Genomic DNA, 22,560 nt, shown 5'->3' on the forward strand with positions numbered 1-22,560 from the left:
CTACCTTCTCCCCAGTCCCCCCCCCCCCCCCATTTATCTCTCCACCCCAGAGGCTCCCTACCTCATTCCTGATGAAGGGCTTTTACCCAAAACGTCGATTTTCCTGCTCCACGGATGCTGCCTGACGTGCTGTGCTTTTCCAGCACCATGCAAATCTAGACTCCGATCTCCAGCATCTGCAGTCCTCAGGATCTGATGGGATCTATCAGAGAATGCTGAGGAAGACAAGCAAGTCTTGTGCGAAAATTTTGTTGCCTCTTTAGCCACAGGAGAGGTGCCAGAGGACTGACGAATAGCAAATAATTCCAGAAATTACAGGTCAGAGCGCCTTGTGTCAGTGGTGAGGAAATTACACATTTGAAAAAAATATGGACTTATTAGCAATGTGCAAGCAAAGTCATGACTCACAAACTGATTGAGTTTTTGTTTGAAGATGATTGTTGAGGGCAGGGTGGTACCTGTTGTCGACGTGGACTTTAGCAAAGCCTTTGACAAGGCTCCTCCCAACAGGCTGATACAAAAAGGTAAAGTTACATGGGGTTCGCAAAGAGCTGGTGAGATGGATACAGAATTAGCTTAGTCACAGAAGACAGTAGCAGTGGGTGTTCTTTAGACTGGAGATCTGCAACCATTGGTGCTCCACAGGTATCAGTGCTGGGACTCCTGCTGTTGGTAATATATGGTATGATTTGAAGGAACATGTAGGTGGCCCCATTAGTAAGTTTGCAAATGACAAAGATTAGAGGAACTGCCAATAATGGGGAGGATTGCCAAAGGATACAGCAGGAGAGAGACAAGGTGCATACTTAGGCAGAGAAATGGCTGACAGAGTTTAATTCAGACAAATGCGAGGGAGTTTATTTTGGAAGATCTAACGTAGGAGGGAAATATCCTGCTGAGATCCCTCTGTATGTTAATACTACCAAGGTAAATGGCAGAAATCTTGGTAGCATTATCATAAAGGGATCTCGGCATAGAGGGCCACAGTTCCCTAAAAGTGGCAACACATGTGGATAAGCTGGTCATGTGGCAGCTGTATATAATTTGAGTTAGGAAACACTTGCAGTAGTTTGCAGAGTTCTGGTTGCTACACTACCAGAAGAATGTGGAGTCATTGGAGAGGGTACAGAAATGGTTAACCAGGATGGCATTAGCTAGGAGAAGAGATTGGACAAACTTGATTTGACTTCACTTGAACATAGGTTGAGGGGCAGCCTGATAGATGTTTACAAAATTATGTGGGCCATGATAGTTGGAGGAGTCTTTTTTCCAGGGTAGAAGAGTCAATTACTAGGGGACACAGGTTGAAGGTAAAAGGAGAAAAATTTAAAGGAGTTTCGACAGGCAGATTTTGTTTTTAAAAGAAAAATAGATGGTACCAAGTATTTGGAACTTGCAGCTAGAGCTGGTGGTGGAGACAGATACAATAGTAACATTTAAGAGGCACCTTGACAGTTGCGTGAATAGGCAAGGAAGATAGTGATACAGATGGCACGGAGGCAAATAGTTTTTAGCTTAGAAGAGCATCTTGTGTCATTGCAGTCTTGGTGGGCCCCAAGGGGCTGTTCCTGTTCTGGACTGTTCAAAAGTATGAGAACCTAAAGCTGGAATAACCATCTCTCCAGCTCAAATATGCCAGGTCAGAAAGAAAACACAATGACAACTCTCAACTCCACCATTAGCTGGTGTCAACCGACATGTTGACCTGGGCTCCAAAAATATTCGAGCCCGAGTTTGCTCTGCTCAACAGTGCGGCTATTTCTCATTACCTGCAGGCTAAGGCTACGTCCAAGGTAAGACCTGCAATTGGAAGCCTGCTGTTCTCCATGTGGGAGAAACAGGGAAGGACGGACCTGGAGCACTCTGTCTTGTGGCAACAATTTCCCAAGTCGTTCAAAAATCTTTTTAAAAAAGTCAGCATTAAACAAGTTCAAGAGGAGCCAAATGTGAAGGGAGTGAAAACTGTCAAACAAAAAAAAAATCACCACTAGAAAAGAAGAAGAATTCTTCACAAATGCCAATATCATAATCATCACGGATAAAAAAAAAGAAAACTGACCAAAAGCACTCATTAGTATTTATACAGGAAATGCTATGATTCCATGTTAAATTTGTGAATTCCATACAATGAGTATTCCACCAACAGCCTGTGCAGTGGGATCAGAGTTAATAAGGCAATAACAGCTGGCTGCATATACTTGACCTGTGTAAAATTGAAGCTGAATATTATGTTGATACTGGAACTTTGGAAACAATTAACTTTACAAGAAGAAAGCATACTCGCCAGGCTGCTTAAAGATAGGTGTGCATTTAATGGTGACATCCCATTAATGTTTCAGACAGGAAAACAAGTCGAACAAAATAGACATGAGGAGGCAACTAGAGAATTGTAGTAATTGGACCTTTTTTAAAAAATTCAAAATCAGGCTTAAAAAGTAAGTACTGGGCCACGGGTGCTAAACAGAATGGAGAAAAGGCTGTGATTTGTGGGCCAACAAACTTGCCATTTCAAATGGATAGAGCTGCTGTTGGATGCTGCAGTGCTAAGCAGCACCCACAGCAAGGCAGAGAGAGAGAGGGAAAACAACTGCAGCATTGTCAGTAATACTAAACAAGGCTGGTTATTCAACACAAGGGAAAATTACAGATTTCTAATAGCCATGGAACAAAAGAAACAATTGTAAAACAAAAACCAAATACAATAGATTCTTTTTATATAAATCATTGTTATGATAAAGGATATTTTAAACGAGGGGTCCTGATTTGCGAGGGCACAGTAAGCAGCTTTAGTAACTATATGGTTATCGTTCTGTGGAGGAAGACATTCCAACTGTGCCATGAGATGGACCCCCAGTAGTGGGTATGTACAGTAAATACAATGCATCATGAACGCTGCCCCCAAATGGTCACATTTCATGCCCCATTTCCAAACTTATTCAGCCGCATTAGCCAAAGGGAGAGTGACAGCCTTTAACATCAAGGCTATGTTTGATATGTGTGGCATCTAGCAGCCACAGCAAAATTGAAATCAATGGTTATCAGGGGCCAAACTTCCTGCTGGTTAGAGTCATACCTAGCATGAGGGGATTGTTGGAGTCAATCATCTCAGTTTCAGGACATTCCTGCAGGAGTTCCTCAGAATAGTGTCAGATGCCAAACCATCTTTAGCTGCTTCATCAAATACCTTCCCTCCACCATAAGATCAGAAGTGGGGATGGTCTTCGATGATTGCACATTGTGCAGCACCATTCATGACTTTGTAAATACTGAAGCAGTGTCTAAACACAAGATCTGGATAATATCCAGGCTTGGACTGACAAATGGCAAACAATGCTCGTGCCACACAAATGTCAGGCAATGACCATATCCAATAAAGAGGCAAACAATCTAACCGCTGCCCCTTGACACTTCAAACGGTATTACCATCACTGAATTCCCCCACTAACACCACCTTTGGTGTTACTGTTGCCCAGAAATTCAGTTGATCTTGTCACATAAACAAACAGTGTCTACAAGAGCTACAAATACTGCAGCAGCTAACTCACATCCTGATTGCTCAAAGCCTATCATCTTCAAGGTACAAGACTGCGAAGGAATACTCCCCACTTGCTTGGATGGGGGCAGCTCCAATAATGCTCAAGAAGCTTGACACCATCCAGGACAAAGCAGCCCCCTTGATTGGCACCACATCCACAAAACATCCATTCTCTCCATTACCAATGCTCAGTATCAGCAGTGTGTACTATCCACATGATGCACTGCAGAAATTCAAAGATCCTTAGGCAGCACATTCCATGATCACTTCCATCTAGAAGGACAAGCGCAACAGATACATGGTAACACCAACACTTTCAAGTTTCCTTCCAAGCCACTCACCATCCTGACTTGGAAATGCACTGCCATTCCTTTAGTGTTACGGGGTCAAAATGCTGGAACTCGCTCTCAAAAGGGCATTGCAGATCTATCTGCATGACATGGACTGCATTGGTTCAGGAAAGCAGCTCACCACCACCTTAAAGAGCACCGAGGGACAGACAATAAATGCTGACCAGCCAGCAATGCCCATATCCAATCAACAAATTTTTAAAGATGACAAACTAGTGTATCACCAAGTGTGAAAATGTGTCATGCACAGCGAATTTTGAAACTGTCCAATTCTAGATTTTACACTTCTAAAACAGTAATCTCATCTGAAGACAATTTTGAGATAAACAGGAAAATGAAGTAATAGTGCTAAAGGAATCTGGTCACTGGCAAGTGAAGTAGCACCTCAAGCTTTTTTTTATATAAAGTATAAGGTGTCAGCATTTCTGACAAGTCCAATGATAATTGTCTATCCAGACCTGCCCTATAGAAGATAGAGGTGAGACATCATCCCGACATGTCACAGTCCGCCTGGTGTGACCACACCCAAAGTGCTTTTTGGTAGTATAACAGGATTTAGATACAACAAGAGTGAAGTAATAACCATATGGTTCCAAGTCAGGATGGCCTGTGACTTGAAACAAGACTAACTATTGGTGATGATTGCATACATTTGTTGCTCTTGTTCTTTGTGTTATTGAAGTACAAATTTGGAAGGTCAAGGGAACAAAGGCAAAGGCAGAGTTGCTGCAATGCATCCTGGATTTGGTATATACTGATATCAGAGTCAATAGTGGAGGGAATGAATATGATATCAAGCTCAGAGTGCTCTTGGAGCAAAGGATATGCTATCACACTGCTGACTTCTCCTCCAACTTACATGGAACAGATTTTGAGGGTTGAGGTACCAGTTTCTCACTGCCAATCTCCCAGTCTGACCTGCTCTTGCAGCCAGTATTTTTATGCTATGTCCAGTTGAGTTTATGGTCAATTGTAACCATAGGAAGTTGATCATTGTTTGGGGATTCATGAAATTGAATGTCAAACATTCAAAAGGTTAAAATCTTTCAAAGGAACTGAACATTGCCTGGCATCAATGCTAGTTGTTCCTGATCAGACCGAACTTAAATCCTGCCCACGCAGACACGGACTGCAAATGTTAAACACTGTGCAATCAGCACCAAAAATCCTCACTTTTGACCATCTACGGGAGCACAATGACAAAGCAGCTGAGATTGGTCAGGCCGATGGCACAGCCCTCAGGTACTCGTTAATTACAGGACATCACGGTAGGTGTTGGCCTCCAGTAACAACCATTTTCCTTTGTGCGAGAGGTGATTAACCAGTAGAGTGTGTTCCCTCACCAATTCAAATCATTTCAATTTTGCTAGGAGTCCATAATATTACACCTGAGCAAGTGTTTCCTCAATATCAAGGTTAGCCACTTCAGCCATGTTGAGACCAAGGCTGTAAAATGAGGTCCAGAGCTGAGCAGTTCTGATGGTATTGATGCTCAGTTCAGATTCTAAGCTGGTTATTATTGACAAAATGCTGTTTTGGTCTGGGATAATGGGGAGCTATTGGAGGTGAAAGATCCATCCATTCAACACTTCTGACTGATGATTTTTGTAAATGCTTTATAGCCTCATCTTTTGCACCCACATGTGAGGCATCCTTATCATTGGAGATGGAGATGTTCAAGAAACCAGCTTCAGCTTGTTATTTGCTTGGTTGTCCATCACGATTCATAACTTGCAGAGCTTCCATGGATCTGTGCTTGGGAAATTCTCAGTCTGATGTCATGCTACAACACCGGATGAGATCCATGCACAGGATGATACCTCATTTAGAGTACAGCCCAATCCCTCACTGGACAGGCTGGTTCTCTGACCAGATGGCTGTGACAGAGTGATTGAATACAATCCTGCTGTTACCAACGGCTTACTGAGCCTGAAGAGTAACCAGTTTTCAACTACAAGGTTTGTTCTGAATCTCTTTAACACTGCTCGTACCATATATGCACAACAGACTGTGTTGTCACAGTGAAGACAGGAGTTTTTCTCCACAAGGACTAAACAGTGAGCACTCTGACTTGTACTGTCATAGACAGACACAGCCATGACTTGGATTGCTGAAGCCAAACAGAATTTGGTCTCCTTAGTCCTCCCACTACACCCTGCTGACACTATATGGTAGATCTATCTTTCAGAGCTCTGCCAACTCAATGAGTGGAGGCACAACTGATCGATTCCATTGAAGTCCCAGTTTATACGACTGGGACAGTATGGAACCAGCTGTCTAAACTACAGCATAAGCTAAATAAGCCGAGTGACAACAGTACTTAAATTGAAAAGATATCAATAGATAAAATCTTCCAAGAAACAAAATTCCAGCCCTACAAACCTATTAATTTCATTCACATACAGAAAGAATGCCAGTTAGTGAGTTTTGAGAAGATTTGTAGCTCAGGTTAAGATTCTGGATGTAGGTTTGCTCAATGAGCTGGAAGGTGTTTTCAGACGTTTCATCACCATACTAGGTAAGCACTTGTGTTTAGGCTTCTTTGGGTTGGTGATGTCATTTCCTGTGGTGACACCATTTCCAAAGGCATTGTCATTTCCTGTTCTTTTTTCTCAGGATCCAAGTCAATGGATCAGTGCTTCATCTAGAGGCTCATTGATGATGTTACCGAGTATGGTGATGAAACGTCGGAAAACGAACCTTCCAGCTCAGCGAGCAAACCTACATCCAAGAACTCCAGTCTTAGCTTTCTAAAAAGTGGCTCAGGAAGGACCGTAACTTGTATCTTGAACTGTGATATCTTGACTTATGAGATCAAACCACATTCACCCTGAGGATGAATTGTCTTCTCACTTTATTTGGAAGAATTTTCTCAAATCACAGCACTGGCAAATTCATTGGTACAAATGCTCAATGACCCCCAGCTTCTGCGAAAGAATTGAAACCACAAGATGAAGGCATACAAGCAGATGCCGACACTTTTTTTTTTAAAAAGGCCTGTTGTTTTCACAGCATAAAAGTGAGTAGACGTTTCAAATTCACAAACTACAGAGGAGTTGGAATACAAGGAGAAACATGCAATACTTTGCTTCCCCTCCCCAACAGGAAGACGTGTGTAACTGACCCCAGTAAAAATAGAACTCAAATTCACTTGCATTTTAAAAAGTATCTTGTGACCTCCAGACAACCAATACCACCAGAGTGACATACTGAAAGTGACTTAAAACACAAGGAGACATGGTAGCTCACATGGACAAACAACAACGGGATTATTTAACATATACCCTGTATTCTTATTTTAAGCTCACTGAAGGGTAAACATTGGCTTGGGACTTCAAAAAAACTCCTTTCTCCTATTTGAATAGTGCTTTAGGATCATTTGGAAAAGGAACCCGCAGTTAGGTTTTAAACACTACATCTAGACAATACTGCACTCAGGTATAAGCCCTGGGTTATGTGCTTAGGTCACTGGAGTGAATATTGAACCTGAAAAACAAAATCACTGGACTCCAAGAGGAGTGCTGAGCCAGGAGTCAAGACTTTCTCACAGCTCAATCAGTTAATGCAGTCTGTGGCTCAACCAAGCAAATCAGGAAATACTGTGTGTAGTTCCTCGGCACCACATTGCCTTTGCTGAGACAGGCAGTGCTGAGCAGTAAAGTCATGAACAGTTTGAGCAATAACTGTTCAACATGAACAGCCCAGATGAGAAAGATTCCCTATCTAATGTGTGCAAAAGGTAAGGCATTCTCTCCAACTGCCACCTGCACCAAGAATATTGGACACTTGCTGCGCTAAGCTGCCAATTTTAAATATGAACACATATTGAATCGATTTAAAGATATATAAATTGCCTTTCTGTATCAGAAGAAAAACTTGACCTCAAACATTTAATATCAAAACTGACCTATCGTCACTGACCATTTGGCCCCATTATGAGCTGAAGCAGTTCAATAGTTTGACGAAAGAAAATTAAGTAATAAAATGTAAAAGACCTTTTGAGCACAAGTTGGAGAATACCCAACCAAAAACAGAAGTTGACTATTACTGTGAACCATAAAAGCTGGTACAGTAAAAATAAAGCACAAAAGGTTGGTGCACTGCCCTTGATAGAACAATGTTATTGTTGTTGTTGAGAACATTACATCAGGGATGTCAGTGTAGGTACAAGGTACAAGATGACTATTCCGGAGTGTTGCATAACCACTTTTGGGGATTAGGGAGTATTGTGCAGAGAATTTTCCCTCAGGACATTAAACAGATGGAGGTAAAGTCCACAACAAGATCCCACACATTGAGATACAAGCTTGAGGATAGGAACAGAATGGGCCAACCTCACTCCAAGTTACGTTCTCTACTCAATGGAATTAATTTAATATTTTCAACAGGTGATTTTTTTTATTCCCCCGTTTAAAACTACTGAATCAGTTTAGATTCCCAAATTTCACACCATGCTGTTTTGTTGAAAACATTGCAGTTTGTGAATGTTAAGCTTTCAAATTCAGTAGCTGGTACAATCTGAATTTCTCAACAGCTTCAAGGTGTACACTTGAAGCTTCAGAAGAGGTTCAAGAATGGTAGTGACAAGTTACAAATGAACACTGCCCATTTCACCCTGTACAATAGAGTTAGCTGTTGGACGTATTCCCAATTTAAGAGAAGACTTAAAGATATTTCAGTATTAATGTTATTAGGATTACCAATATTCCATTGACAATAATAAGGCCTTTTTACACCAAGTTGAATTTAAATCCTTCCCTTACCCCACCACTCTCAAATCACCACAAAAAGATCAGAAAGATAACTGTCAGTGTGTTTTATCAAGGTACCCATTTTCTAGGGCAGCTTGTGAAAGAAGTGTCTGCACAGTTACATCTCACCCTTGCTAGAGATGGATAGAATGCTAATTGATGGTACATTCACCCACTGTGGCCAAGGTCAACTGTTACCCAACAGTATTAACCTCTCCAGGCACCACTGAGGTTTGCCTGAAAAGAGGTACCTTAGCAACATTTTCATCTGTTGCTGAGATGAGCAGTACAGACTCCGTTTTCAGATGAAAACTGCTTCAAGTTTCAAACCAGCAACAATTTTGCTATTTTTACCTTCAACTACACTATCAAGTTAAATAGGTTTTCACCCAACATCAACAGCATAAAAAGGAGACTCTTTTTAATCATGCTGCTGATTTTTCTACTGATTTCGACTGCAGGGTTCTCAAGTGCTGGCAGCCAAAACCACATGTATGACATAGCTGTGATACACAGGGGAGTGGTGGCCAAGTGGTTTTAATCGCTGGACTGTTAATCCAGAAACCCAACGACTGGGGAACCCTATTTCGAATCTCACCAGGGCAGGACGGTGGAATTTGAATTCAATTAAAAAAAAACTTTAGAATCAAGATTCTAACAATGAACATGAATCCATTCGACAATTGTTGAGGAAAAAACCCATCCAGTTCATTAATGTCCTTTAGAGGAGGAACTGTAATCCTTACCTAGTTTGGCCTACAGGCGACTCCAGATCCACAGCAATGTGGTTAACTCCTATTGCAACCAATAAATGCTGGCCTTGCCAGTGATACCCTCATCCCGTAAATGAATTGAAAGAGTAAACAAACCAAAATGGTCATCACAGAGTGGCATCAGGAATAGAATTACACTGTTGAAGTTCTTGCCCTCTTTTCAAAAGTATCTTTATTAGAAGACATTGTGGTAAAATGGTTAGTGTCTCAACCGCTAAGCCAGAGGTTCCAAGTTCAGGTCTGACTCCAGGACTTGTCAGAGGGGGTGTCACAATGTGGTCAAGCAGATTGATGATCAACCTGAAAAAATGCCTACAATGGGTATTAAGAGTGGGAGAATGCAGAGGGCAAGAAGCAAAGCACTGCAGTAATTTGCCGAGCATAACCACAGGCCAACATTGAAGGGTCGACACCCTTTCTGCGCAGAAACCCAATCCATGAGTGGCACAGTTCAATTGGCTCTTCAACAATAACAGGTTAGTTGCACTTTTAATAAAAGCACTAGCAGAGCGCAAAATTATTCCAATCACCTTCAAATCTGATCTCCATGCCCTCAAACAATGGCACCTTGTAAGTACATTTAAACATAGAACTTCACTGTGCATCCACTGCAACCAGTTTTGCTGTTCACATATTATTTTTGTTAGCTTATTCAAATATACAGGAGCAAGCCACTTGTCCTGCTGAGCTTCCTTTGCCAGCTCCAAACAGCTTCTCACCCTATCCCCCAAACCCTGCATTTACCATGAAATGATCCACTCATCCTGCACATCCTGAATGCTACAGACAATTTTTAATATGGCCAATTCAAGTAACCTGCACATCTTTGGACTGAGGGGAGGAAACTGGAACCCAATGCAGACACGGGGAGAATGTGCCAACTCTACAGAGGCAGACACCCAACCCAAGGCTGGAATCAAATCCCTGGCATTGTGAGCCACTGTGCTGCCCTACATTAAGGATAATTACTTATGGAGAAACTATTTTCCTCTACCTCAACAAGACTCTGCTTCCACTGCCTTTTTAGGAGCACAAATCCTCATGTGTCATTAAGGGGTACTCCCTTTTTATTTAAGCCGTGACCCCTAGACTGAGATTCCAGGAAAAAAATTTTTCACATCCACATTGCCTAGTCCCCTCAGGTTCTTCTTGTTCAATAAAATGGTCTCGAATTCATCTTAGAGGGTGTGGACACAAGCCTCACTTTTGTTCAAATGCAACTTGCACATTCCAGGTATTGGTCTAGTAAATCTTCTCTAGCCTGCTTCTAACACATTGATGTCCTTGCCTAAATTGGGAGACCAGTACAGTACACAGTATTCCAGAATGTGGTCTCACTGAAGTGTGTTGTATAATTGAAGCTTATCCTCCTCACTTGTGTATTCAATTCCCCCTCAATAAATAATAGCCATTATTTGCTTTCTGTTTAAATGCTCGCACCCACGTACAAGATCTTTGCAATTCATGCACAAGGACAACCAGATCCTCTGGATCCTCTCACCATTTAGAGAAACATACTTTTCTATTCTTCCAGCCAAACTGAACAATTTCACAGTTCCCATAGGCCAGACCTTTGCTTGTTCATTAACCTATTCTATCCTTCCACTGTCTGCTTGTGTTTTCTTCACAATTTAGTTTCCTACCTATTGGAGTCAGTCACTGCCAAGTGTAGTAACTGTACCTTTGACACCTTTGTAAAAGTCATTACACAAATTGTTAAAAAGACGACATGTTGAAGAACCTGCTTGGATTTCTTTTAGCATACCACTTCTGTCATGCAAACTCGGATAAATCCACACCAGCTAATCAACTTTCTATCAAAGACAATATGTAAGCACCCCACACCATGAACTTTGATTTTCCACAATTGATACGGCTTCTGTCTTCTGGAAAGTCCAAGTGAAGTAAATTCTCTGGTTGCCAATTACTCTAAGCATTTTACCTCCTCAAAGAGCTGCAAATGACTGGTTAAATAGGATTTCCCTTTCATAAAGCTCGTGTTGAAGTCCTGGAGCTCAGCTTCCCCAGATCATCCTACAAATGGCCCTGGTGCTTTCGCCTAGCAGGGGAGTGCAACCTGAGACCAGCAGAGCTCTTCCCTTCTGGGTGCCGTTCCCTGTGACCAAACTCGGAGCTTCAGGACAGATGCACATGGAACTGCGGGGTGGCTTGCGAACATTTTTTTTTCAGTCATACCTTCCAAGATCGCCCCTATGACAGATATGAATCTAAACGGCCAGTTTTTCTGTTTCCCTCCTTTTTGAAGGAAGCAAAGCCATGAGTTTCAGCTGCAGGCACAAACTGCACGCTCTGGTCACTCAACCCCATTGCATCACATCAGTAAGAGGTTTATAAAATCACAAGAACACAGACAAAGTGAACAGTGGGGTCTTTTCAAAACTAGGAGACACATTTTTAAAGGTGGGTGGAGAGAAATTTAAAAAGAACACCAGGAGCAACTTTTTTTTAAATTTACACAATGGTGGCTCATGTGTGGAATGAATTGCCAGAGGAAGTGGTGGATATAGGTTCAGTTTCAAAAGACATTTGGACAGATACATGAAGAGGAACAGTTTGAAGGGATACAGGCCAAACGTGGGTGGGTGGGGACTAGTTTACTTTGGAACATGGTCAGCGTGGACTAGTCGGACAACAGGGTGGACTCCAGCACTATCTCACAATAGGTCAGGCCATTGAGAACGAACACACACACACAACTACAACACTGTCATTTCCCTGAATGCCTCAAATCTGAAACCATCCTCATCTTCAAAACCATCGTCTTTCTCCACCCAAGGTGGGCACCCTTCTCCACAACTGCCCCAACTACAGATTTAGTGATTATTTTAAACCAACCTGTTCAAATGTGTAATGACACCTCTGCAGCAGGTAAGCATTGAATCCGGGCCTCCTGGCTCAGAGATAGGGACACTACAATTGAACTACAGGAGGACCCAATTACATATTTATCCAAAACTTTTGTTTTTGGTCAGTAACAATTGCTGAAATGACTGGCTATAACACCCCCAACACTGCATCTTTTTAGACATTTTCCATTCAACCTGTTGAGAGAGATGTTGTGATGACACACCTCTGGGGCAGATGGGACTTGAACCCAGACCTCCTGCCTCAGAGGTAAGGACGCCTCCATTTATTAACTCATGAACGATGCACAACACCTGGCAAACTTAATGTTGAGAACTGAGTACTTGTAGAACATAGTTCCCAAAGGTCTCCATCACACTTGCTCTACACAGAGCAGTTATTATTTCATTGTGGTATGATCACGAAACTACCAACAGAATATATACAGGTGAATGTGATGAACCTTGGTCACACAAACAAATTTCTGATCAATCCTCTCAAATGACACCGGATTCTGAATCTGCCTGCCTAAATTTCTCCATTTTTCTAAAATTAAACTGCCAGTCCTAATCAGTCTCTGAAATTTGAACTAACTATGAATGTATCTGCATCATTGACAGCAATACCACTGAGGGTAGATGTTTATCTTTTAAAGCTTAGCAACTTCGTTTCGAACAGATTCACTACAACTTTTAATACTAAACGCTCAGATTGGAACACAAGAATTATAATGAAGTCAGGGTTGGAGATGCACCTCTGTATATTTCAGACATAATTAAGAGGCAGGAGAATACTTTGTGCAAAGACCCAAGTTCGCCAAAAGCATGCAGGTTGAGGGGTTCTAGCAAACAAAAAAATGCACTTTGTTGAGTCAGACTAAAGCCTCAAAAGGACTTCAGCCAATTCTTACCCCACAGCCAAATCTGAGTCGGAAGGGATAGCCATATATGATAGCCAAGGGTATGGAGCAAGATGTCAGTTAGTACTCGGCGATTCAGAGCAAGAGTGAATATTTGCTGAGGACTCCCACAGCAGTGGAAATTCTTCTTCTTCTACAGAAGGTAGCATTCCCACCTTTGACCCAGAATCTCTGGGTTTGAGTCCCACCTACGCCATCAAGGCTAGAGGTGTGAGCATTCACAATGAGTGTTCAACCTGCAGACCCTTCCAATACATACCACTGGCAGCCAGGAAGAGCAAAGAGATTCCAAGTCAACCATGTGCTGGAAATAACATTGGAATCTCTAACGTCACTGAAATAACTCCCCACAGGCCAGTTTCCTGTCACCAAGTCACCTTTTGTTTACACCTTGACAGTGATGCAGCACTCCCAGAGCCAGCCAACTGAACATGAACCTCTGACACTCCTGTTTATATCTGTCAGCCAGGGCTCCCTGATTGGGGATGTTCATCTGGTCCAATCAGGGAACCCATATTCTGTGATGTCCACTGGCTAATCTCATTCTCAATGACCATTCATTGCTCCAATCTACACGTTACCACAGCAAGTGAGATATTACCACCTCAACCCACAGCAGGTCCTTTTGTCTAATTTGACGACCAAAGAGGAATTGCCATTGATGCCATCTCCTAGGCCCCTTTAGTGTAAACAAGGAGACACCCTACAGTTCAGATCATAATGAGGTTCTTGTACAATTAACAGTTTCCCATGTTTTAAGGCAGCAGATTTATTGAACTTTGTCCAACAAATAGTTTCTATGAAAACCTATTAGCTTCTTCACTGCATACAATTGTTAGTAAATGCAAATCAGGGAGCTTCATTTCAGCAAATTAACATTTTGCAAATCTACAGTATCGACAATCCTAAATCCTAGGATTATGGGAAACAGTTGGGAGAGATTAATGCTTCCAATATGGATAAAGAACCTTTCGTTTCCTAAAGTATACGAAAGGCATAAGCATATCAAGAGTATGGTGCTGGAAAAGCACAACTGGTCAGGCAGCATTCAAGGAGCAGGAAAATTGACATTTTAGGCAAAAGCCGTTCTGAAATATTGATTTTCCTGCTCCTTGGATGCTGCCTGACCTGCTGTGCTTTTCCAGCACCTCACTCTTGACTCTAATCTCCAGCATCTGCAGACCTCAGTTTCGCCCAGTTGAACATAAGCACGTCCATCCAGTGACTTGTTGAAAACCTATGCTTGATCCCAAGCAAACACCACAACAAGTTAAATTTCCATAAGAACAAGAGAACATACATGTGTACAAACAGACATGGTTAGGTTAGTGATGGACCTGCCTATGTGAAGAAGGTCCAGAGAGATGCAGTAGTTTTTGTCAAGATTAGTCCTGAGCAGCTCCATGACACGATGGTCTGTTCCCTGGGGTGCACACAGAGACAAGCACTGACTGCACCTGGAAGACCATCAACTCGACGAAAGAAGCTCTTTGATTTTCCAGGCGCAGAGCTGGCCTCAACCGAGTATTGCAGACTGGCACATTCCCCAAGGTCCAGGACCACGTGCTGAAGGACTCACTAAAAGCTTGGGGCAGCTGCTGCCAGGGCACAGTGGGTAAACACTACTGTCTGGGGTCTTCCTGCTGAAGTATACCAACAGTCCATTTAGCTGTCTGACTCTTGGTACCTCAAAATAAATATAAATCATCACCTGCACAAGTAGAAAATGCCTTTTTCCTTTGCAACTGTAGATAAACTCCGAGAAACGTCAGCATTTCATTGTTTTGTTTTGCTTCTCTGCAAAGGTTGTACAGATATGATTAGGACCTTTGTACAGACTATAGATCACTTTATGAATAAAAATTAAGTTTTGAAAAAAAAATCTCGTGATGGCCCAACCATAATAAATTAGAGAATTCAAAAAATGCAATGGGATGATATTTAAGGAGCATTTTACCCTTACAAAGTGCGAGGAACCATTAACCTCAAAATTAACTAATTGGAGTCCAAATATTAAGTGTGAAATAGAACAGGGTAACATTGCATACAGTTTCATTATTCACCAAGTGAGGCTGATCAGAAAAGGAAAACAGATTTTACTTTGTTAGAAGGCATTCAATCTCAATCTATAAAAAAGGTGAGAGTGTTTTAGGGTGGCGTTTGCATTTATATAGCACCCGTTACAGATAATAAAATTATTTTGAAGGTTTGCCATTATTATAATGAGATAAACGAGCTGTTAACCCATTTGTGATGTTGGTTGCACCATGCATGGTACAGAAAATGAGTAGCTCCTTGCTTTTTTTGTAAGAATAGGTAGCACCAACGGATTATTCATTCTCATTTGAGGAGTCAATCAGGGCCTCTGTTTAGCATCCTAGCTGAAAAAAGACTGATCAGCCCTTCCTCGGTAATACCGACCAACCTGGAAATATGCACTCAAATTTCTGAAGGCTGGTTTGATACCACAGCGTTCCAATTCATAATTCAGAGACTGAATTCTCATGTTGCAACTCTCAAACCCCATCTGCCACTAACTTCCCTACCATCTCTCCCAAGAAAAAAAAACACTAATTCCTCTGTATTCCTTTACAAAAGAAAAAAAATCTGTTTTTAATGTTTTATGATACTGTGCAAATCAGAAGCCTTGATTTCAAATTACGCCATGATACAGCATCCCGTTCAATTCAGGAACCTAAACATTTCTGCACTAGCACCAGAAAATTAAAAGTTAATTATTGTGAAATGTCAAGCGACTCAGCGAATGGAACCTGCAACCCAGTCTGGCCTGCATGGTTGAGTCTTAAGGCCTAGAATCTGGGGCTCCTGCCAATGCTGCTCACATGATCTCTGGTATCTTGTACAGATTCTGCACTTCTATAACAAATAATTGACTGTTTTCATGCTACCAAAGGCCTTCCAACTTTTGGGGACCTAACAAAATTATGAGGCAACTAAGTGCATACAAATCCATCCATGGCAGAAAAACGCTTTGGAATCCCATAGAAGCTCAGCAGAATGCACTCTCCTTCACAAAGCATGGCATGGGGCCTGCAAGTAAAGTCACAAGCTCCAAAGAACTAAGCTCTTGACTTGCTCTTGGGTAGCAAGCTCCAAAATAAGTATCCTGGCAACATACAATGAATGTTAAGAACTATAGAGAATGTCGAGATACTAGTTCAGAATAAAAAAGTATAAGAGGAGACTAGCTTGAAGCATAAAAATGGATAGCAAGACGTTCAACAGGTATTGAGCGCGCGAGAGCATGTTCCAATCAATTTGTTCAGCAAGCTTAGCACAGGTGTGACTTGAATCCAGGTCTCCTGGCTGAGAGGTAGGCACATCAATGCATCACAAGAACCCTCAAGCATGCCACAATGCATACATCAGGTTAATTCAGAGAGATTTGAATACTTGATCTCTTGATTACAAAGCAGGCACTCCCACCCACTGAGCCATGGCACCATGCCACACACAAGAAAAAGTGACATGAGAGTTCCCCATTCTCCACCACCCCCCCCCACCCCCCACATAACGATAAAAGAAAATTAGGACCTGGGAGGATGAAACAAACAAATATTTTGCTTCTGTGTTCACTATAGAGGATACAAGAAAATCGAGGAGAAAGTGAGAACTGCAGATGCTGGAGATCAGAGCTGAAAATGTGTTGCTGGAAAAGCACAGCAGGTCAGGCAGCATCCAAGGAACAGGAGAATCGACGTTTCGGGCATGAAAACAAGAAAATCGACCCAGTAATAGCTGTAAATAAAAGGGACATGGAAGAGAGAGAGGAATTACATCGTCACCAGGGAAGCTGTACTGAAATAAAAAGAACTGAGGAGGCTGAGAGCTGACAACTCTCCAGGTCTCAATGGAATTAATTGTGTGGCTTGAAAACAGAGGCGGCTAATGCTGTAGAAGATGCACTGAGTGTTAATTTTCCATCATTTGCGAGACTGGAGAAAGACTGGAAAGCAGCCTTCCCTTTCTGCTCTTCACAGAGGGAGGAAGGGAGGCAACAAACAGGAAGTTACAGGACTGGCTAACTGACACCTGCTGAGGGGCAAGTGTTACAATCAGATCCTTAATAAGGTCATAGCTGGGAACCTTGTAAAACAAGGCAAACAAGTTTAAGCATGGTTTTGTCAGAAGAAAAATATACTGAACCAATCAATTGGGAGCTCCTTAAAGTAAGAATGAGCTGGGTATAAAGGGGAGCATGTAGACTTACTGTACTTGAATTCCTAGAAAATATTTGACAAGGTTCAACATAGAAAGACTATTGCACAATATAGCACCGTTAAAGGGTAACATCAGCATGGATAAGCTGGTTGGCAGAAAACAACACACATTATAGGTCTTGTTATGGAACAATTAGGATAACAGGGGCTCTGTGTTGGAGCCTCACCTTTCTACAATATGGATCAATGACTTCGCCGAGGGGAATGAAGACACTGTTGTTAAAGTTTGCAGACAACACCAAGATAGGTAAGAAAGTATGTAGCAAAGGCGAGTTCAGTTGCAGATGGATATAGATAGTTTGAGTGAGTGGGTGAAAATCTAGCAGATGGAGTATAATGTGGGGAAAACATGATGTTCACCTTGGCAGGAAGAATTTGGCAGAATTAAAAAATGCAGATCATTACTTAGATGGAGACTGACTGTAGAGGGATTTAGGTGTTCCGTTACGAGTCACAAAACATTTGTATTTAAGGAAGTGGAATCAAGGCAGCTAGTGGGATATAATACCTTATTACGAAAGAAACAGAATATAAAAATATGTCGTATGTCTGATATACCCTGCATTGGTGAGATCACATCTTGAAAGCTGGGAAAAGTTTTGATCTCTTTACGCAAGAATGGATGCAAATGTTCGAGTGGTTCAGAGAATGTTAGAGTGATATCTGGAATAAGTTGGGGGGCTGACTTATGAGGGAAGTGGGGTCATCTGGCCTTGTTTCCATTGGGTGATTTGACTGAGTTTCACAATATCCTGAACAGTGCTGGGAAGAATACTCAGTCTAGTAGCAAAGCCAGAACAAGGGACACTGTTCAATAATTAGGGGGTCACCCTTTTTGGGCAAAGACTAGGAGAAAACTTGTCTGATGATTGAGACACTTTGGAACTCCTCGTCTCGGGTGGCAGTAGAGCCAGAGCATTGAATGTAATTAGTGCACAGGTGAACAAATTCTTGTTCAGCAAGGAAATCAAAAAGGTGGGAACGTGGAACTCAAAATAAAAACAGTTCAATCTCTTACTGCATGGTACACCAAGCTCAATGGCCTACTTCTGCTTACTGCTTGGTTGATTCAGACTTGGATGTGGAAGAAAAAGGTTGGCAGAATCACCAGCAGTGACATTTCTGAATGCCTTTGGAATAGGTAAATGTGTTCCCTGATTTATAGATTGGGTCCTCTGATCGTGTGTGAGCAACATTAGGATACAGTCACTAGAAAATTCAAACAATTTATCCAAATCACACCACCTCCCTGAACATTTGCTGAAAAGGTGCATTACAATTTCATCTTCATCCATTGTGGCATTATCACTGTGAAACACATGAGGCCCTCAAAGGGCTGATCACCAAAAAGAATGGGCCTAAGCTGGAACAGAAACCTACTACACCATTCCTATTTTAAAAGATGTATTATTTAAAAACACAAATACGGGGATTTTTATAATTGCGTTCTTGCTAAGATGACAGAAGAGGAGATACATCAAATTGGTGCAGGATGACATGCTCAATGTTGAAACCCCATGAAAGAAAAGGAAGGCCAACCTTATGCTGGTACCACTGCAAGGCAGAGCAGGAAAAGATGAAAGTTTCAACCAACAATGCACTTGGAGCCAAGAGTAATTTCAGACCCAAGTTACAAACATAGCACTTGGGTATAGATAACTGAAAAACAGCAGACAGAGTTGTTAACTAGCCTTTGCAAAGAACTAAATCACCACCCAGGCTCTTCTAGATCCCTGGAGATCAATTCAAGAATCTTCACAAGAGTAAGTTAGCCACTAGTGTCCAGGTAATATGTAACAAACAGAAGGAGGGAAGATCACTTGTTTAATATTCAAGTGGCTCAAGAAGCCAGTTCACCATCACCTTCACCAATTAGGGATGAGCAACAAGTACAATATAGCGAATGACACTCACATCCCATCAAAAGCTCAACCTATCGCTGCAGGGGTGCAATTCCAGGAGGAAAGTGAGAATGTATTTTTTCTGGAATAAAAGTTTGTGGTTACATGCATTGCTACTAATAGAACATTAGAAAAGTACTCATTTAAATCAGGAAGCAGCTACTAAGTCCTCGATTCTCAATGGTCCTTTCAAATAGAAAATTTTGACTACTTTTTCCACATATTAAAACTTGCCTGAGCCTTTATATAAAGATGACAGAACAATTGCTCAGAAGCTGTTGTCTTGCTTCCAATGACATCATCTCCAATACCTACAGAAGCTAATGTGCAAATCACTGCTGGTCTCTCACTTTTCCATCAGTCCCATGATGTTTTCTCATGGTAACTTTTCCATATTTTTAAAGTTACCTTGTCATCTCAGATATAAATTACCCACTATGAAATCAAAGATAAAGTAATGCATGTTTTTGCTAACACCAGCACACCCTTTATTAGCATGAGTTTTAACAAACAGGTTTTATGGGCTGGTTTAAGATTACTTGGTGTACAGGTTAATGATTTGGACTTGGGTATTCAGGGCAAAATCTCAGTTTACCGATGGCATGAATCTCATGTGTCACAAGTCAGTGAGGAACAGGACAGGGCAGCAGGAGACTGGGAAAAGCAGGCAATCATCACCCTTGAGTTTTAAGGCAATGTGAGGCGGTAGTCTTCAGAAGGAAGAATGAGGACAGGCATCATGAACTAAATGGTATCATTTTAAACAGCTGCAAAGGAACCAGAGACAATGAACTGGTGAACTGACAGGACAACTTGAAAAGGCAGCATGTGTTTAAAAAGAAAAATCAAACCTTTCATATTATTTACAGAGATAGCAAGTTGTAAAACAAGAACATCATGTCAAACCTTTCAAAACACTGATCAGGCCTTATGTTTGATTCAGAGTTCAACTCCTAAACAATGATGTCAAGTCTGAGAGCAGATTTAGTAGAATGATCCCAGGGACAATGGACTTCAGTTGTGTCCTGAGATTGGGAAAAAACCTTAGAACAGAGAAAGTTCAGGGGATCACAGGGCAGTGTTCCAAACTAGGGATGAATGCAAGGGCATATACAAAAAAAACAAGGAACTTCCCAAAGACAGGCTGATCAGTTAAAAACGTGGAAAGTAACCAGACACTTCTATTTTTAAAAAAAGTGTTCTGCTCATCTACAATGACCGAGAAAAATCTACAGAAACAGAAACAGCAATTTCAAAATGGAATAGAGAAATACTTGAATGAAAAAAGTGAGCTCCAGGGAAATCATACTAATCAGATAGCTCTATATTAAAAAAAACAAGGATAAGACTCGATAATTAAATAAGGCGCAAGAAAATCGTCACGCTGCTGTGAATTTAATTACTGTCCGATTTCCACTTCCAAATGATTAAACAGCTTGATTTTAAAAAGAAGCTTTGCATCCAGCTATACGTAGGAAATTACTAACAAGAGGGGGAAAAAAACTACGCAATTTGAGTGTTGAACCTTCTAATATAGTGACAACGTTCACACAGGGACAAACCAAATAGTCGGTCAGTGACCCTACAATTCCTCTGGGTTTCGTACAACCACAGAACCCTGGTAAGAGTTCACATTGGGAGGCTGCAGTTTCGGTACGGTCGATTAATTCAAGGATCGGTTTTAAAATGCACGTTCAACTCATCTCTCTCACACACGCCTATGTCTTTTAAAATAAAAAAAAGGGTGGCGGTGGAAGCAGGAATGCGAGAAATAGATGCAAACTGTGGGCCCCAATGTCTTGCTAAACCGGTTCGGTCATTAACCTGCTGGTTAACGCCCTTTTTGTTTTTTTTAAAAAAAACCCTGGCTCGCTGCACCTGTTTCTCCATGACTGGGATCCACTCTCTCCTGGGTACAAATCTCCGCCCAGCAACTCAGCTAGTACTGTACTTAGTATTCCTTGAGCCCATTTCCCCTTCCCGCGGCGTGTCAAAAAAAATAAGTTTGTTTTACTTTCGCTCTGATTTGATATTCCCCCCCCCCTCCCCCATTGAAAAAACTCAAAATAATAGCTCCCCCGCACCTATTGAGAGAGAGATTCTCGGAGCCTTGGTTGTCAGTCCAGGTAATGGAGCAGGTGCATTCTTTTTTGACAAAAAAACAAAAACAAAAACATTAAGTGACGGTAGAATACAGAGCTTCCGGGTACATTGTTTAAGCAGATTTAAAAAAATATACATTGCGCCGAAAAATTCCCCCTCCCCTCTCAAGTTTAGGGTCCATGGCTGTATCTCTCACTCCACAATTAGTTCTAATAAAACTGCATGTTTTTTTTCTTTAAAAGTTCCACTTAAGTTTCTCATTTACTTCCAGTTGGCTGTTCTCAGTCTCTGCTCAAAAGATGACTTTGCACAAAATGTCACTTGAGGGGGCGCGCTCTGCAATGGATGACCGAGGGGGAAGGAACTGCTTAGAGGATGTCCCCTCCAAAAAAAAAATAACTTTTGCAGCCCTTTTCCCAGCGAGTTACCTGCTTCTTCTGGGAGAATATTTCCTCCTCGTCCTGTCCGCCGCCGCTGCCTGTGCTCAGCTCCCCGATGTAGTACTGCTGCAGCCAGCGGTGCGCGTTCGAGCTGTGCCGGTGTGGAGGTCCGAGCATGTCCCCACTCACATCGGTGCCTGCCCGCTGCACGATCATCTGCTCGCCGCCCGGGTGCCGCTGGATAAACGCCGACACGTCGTAGACCCGCCGCTCGTGGATGATCCAGCAGGAGTCCACCGTCGTGTGCTCCTGCACTTCGGCTATGGTGAAGTAACGCTTCTCCATTTTTTTTTGTTTCACTTAAGCTCTGTGTGTGTGTGTGTGTGTGTCTGTACCTTTTTTGCGCCCAGTACTGTGCCTGCCTACCTCCCTTTCCAACACTCACATTCCACTAGTGTCGAGCCCGGCTGCCTCTCACTGCCCACTATTAACATAATGAGGCAGTACGGCGCCAGCATACACCTGACGCAGCCCCGCCTTCCACTTCAATATTAATATGCATGAAGCCTTCAAGATAGACTCCCCTGCCCTTGCCTGTGAGCATTGAGCAGGGCTTCGCTGGAATGGGTTTGGGACTGACCCTCCCCCTCCTCCTCTCCCTCCTCCTCTCCCTCTCCCTCTCCCTCTCCCTCCCCTCCGTACTGTAGCATCTCAATGCCTTCCTTCCTGCTGACCCTCCATC

At 42.1% G+C, this 22,560-nt stretch overlaps 1 protein-coding gene across 1 annotated transcript in view; it reads right to left on the reverse strand.

Annotated features, from left to right (window-relative positions):
• The window catches only part of fa2h (fatty acid 2-hydroxylase), a 115,847-nt gene extending 93,530 nt beyond the window's left edge, over positions 1-22,317 (reverse strand). The window contains exon 1 of the mRNA XM_072547528.1: positions 21,867-22,317. Within this exon, the coding sequence (XP_072403629.1) occupies positions 21,867-22,163 (297 nt within the window). The 5' untranslated portion in view covers positions 22,164-22,317. The remainder of the gene's footprint in view (positions 1-21,866) is intronic.
• Positions 22,318-22,560: the final 243 nt, after the last annotated feature.

The sequence above is a fragment of the Chiloscyllium punctatum genome, chromosome 26 (assembly GCF_047496795.1).
Source record: "Chiloscyllium punctatum isolate Juve2018m chromosome 26, sChiPun1.3, whole genome shotgun sequence".
In the NCBI taxonomy this organism is placed as follows: Eukaryota; Metazoa; Chordata; class Chondrichthyes; order Orectolobiformes; family Hemiscylliidae; genus Chiloscyllium; species Chiloscyllium punctatum.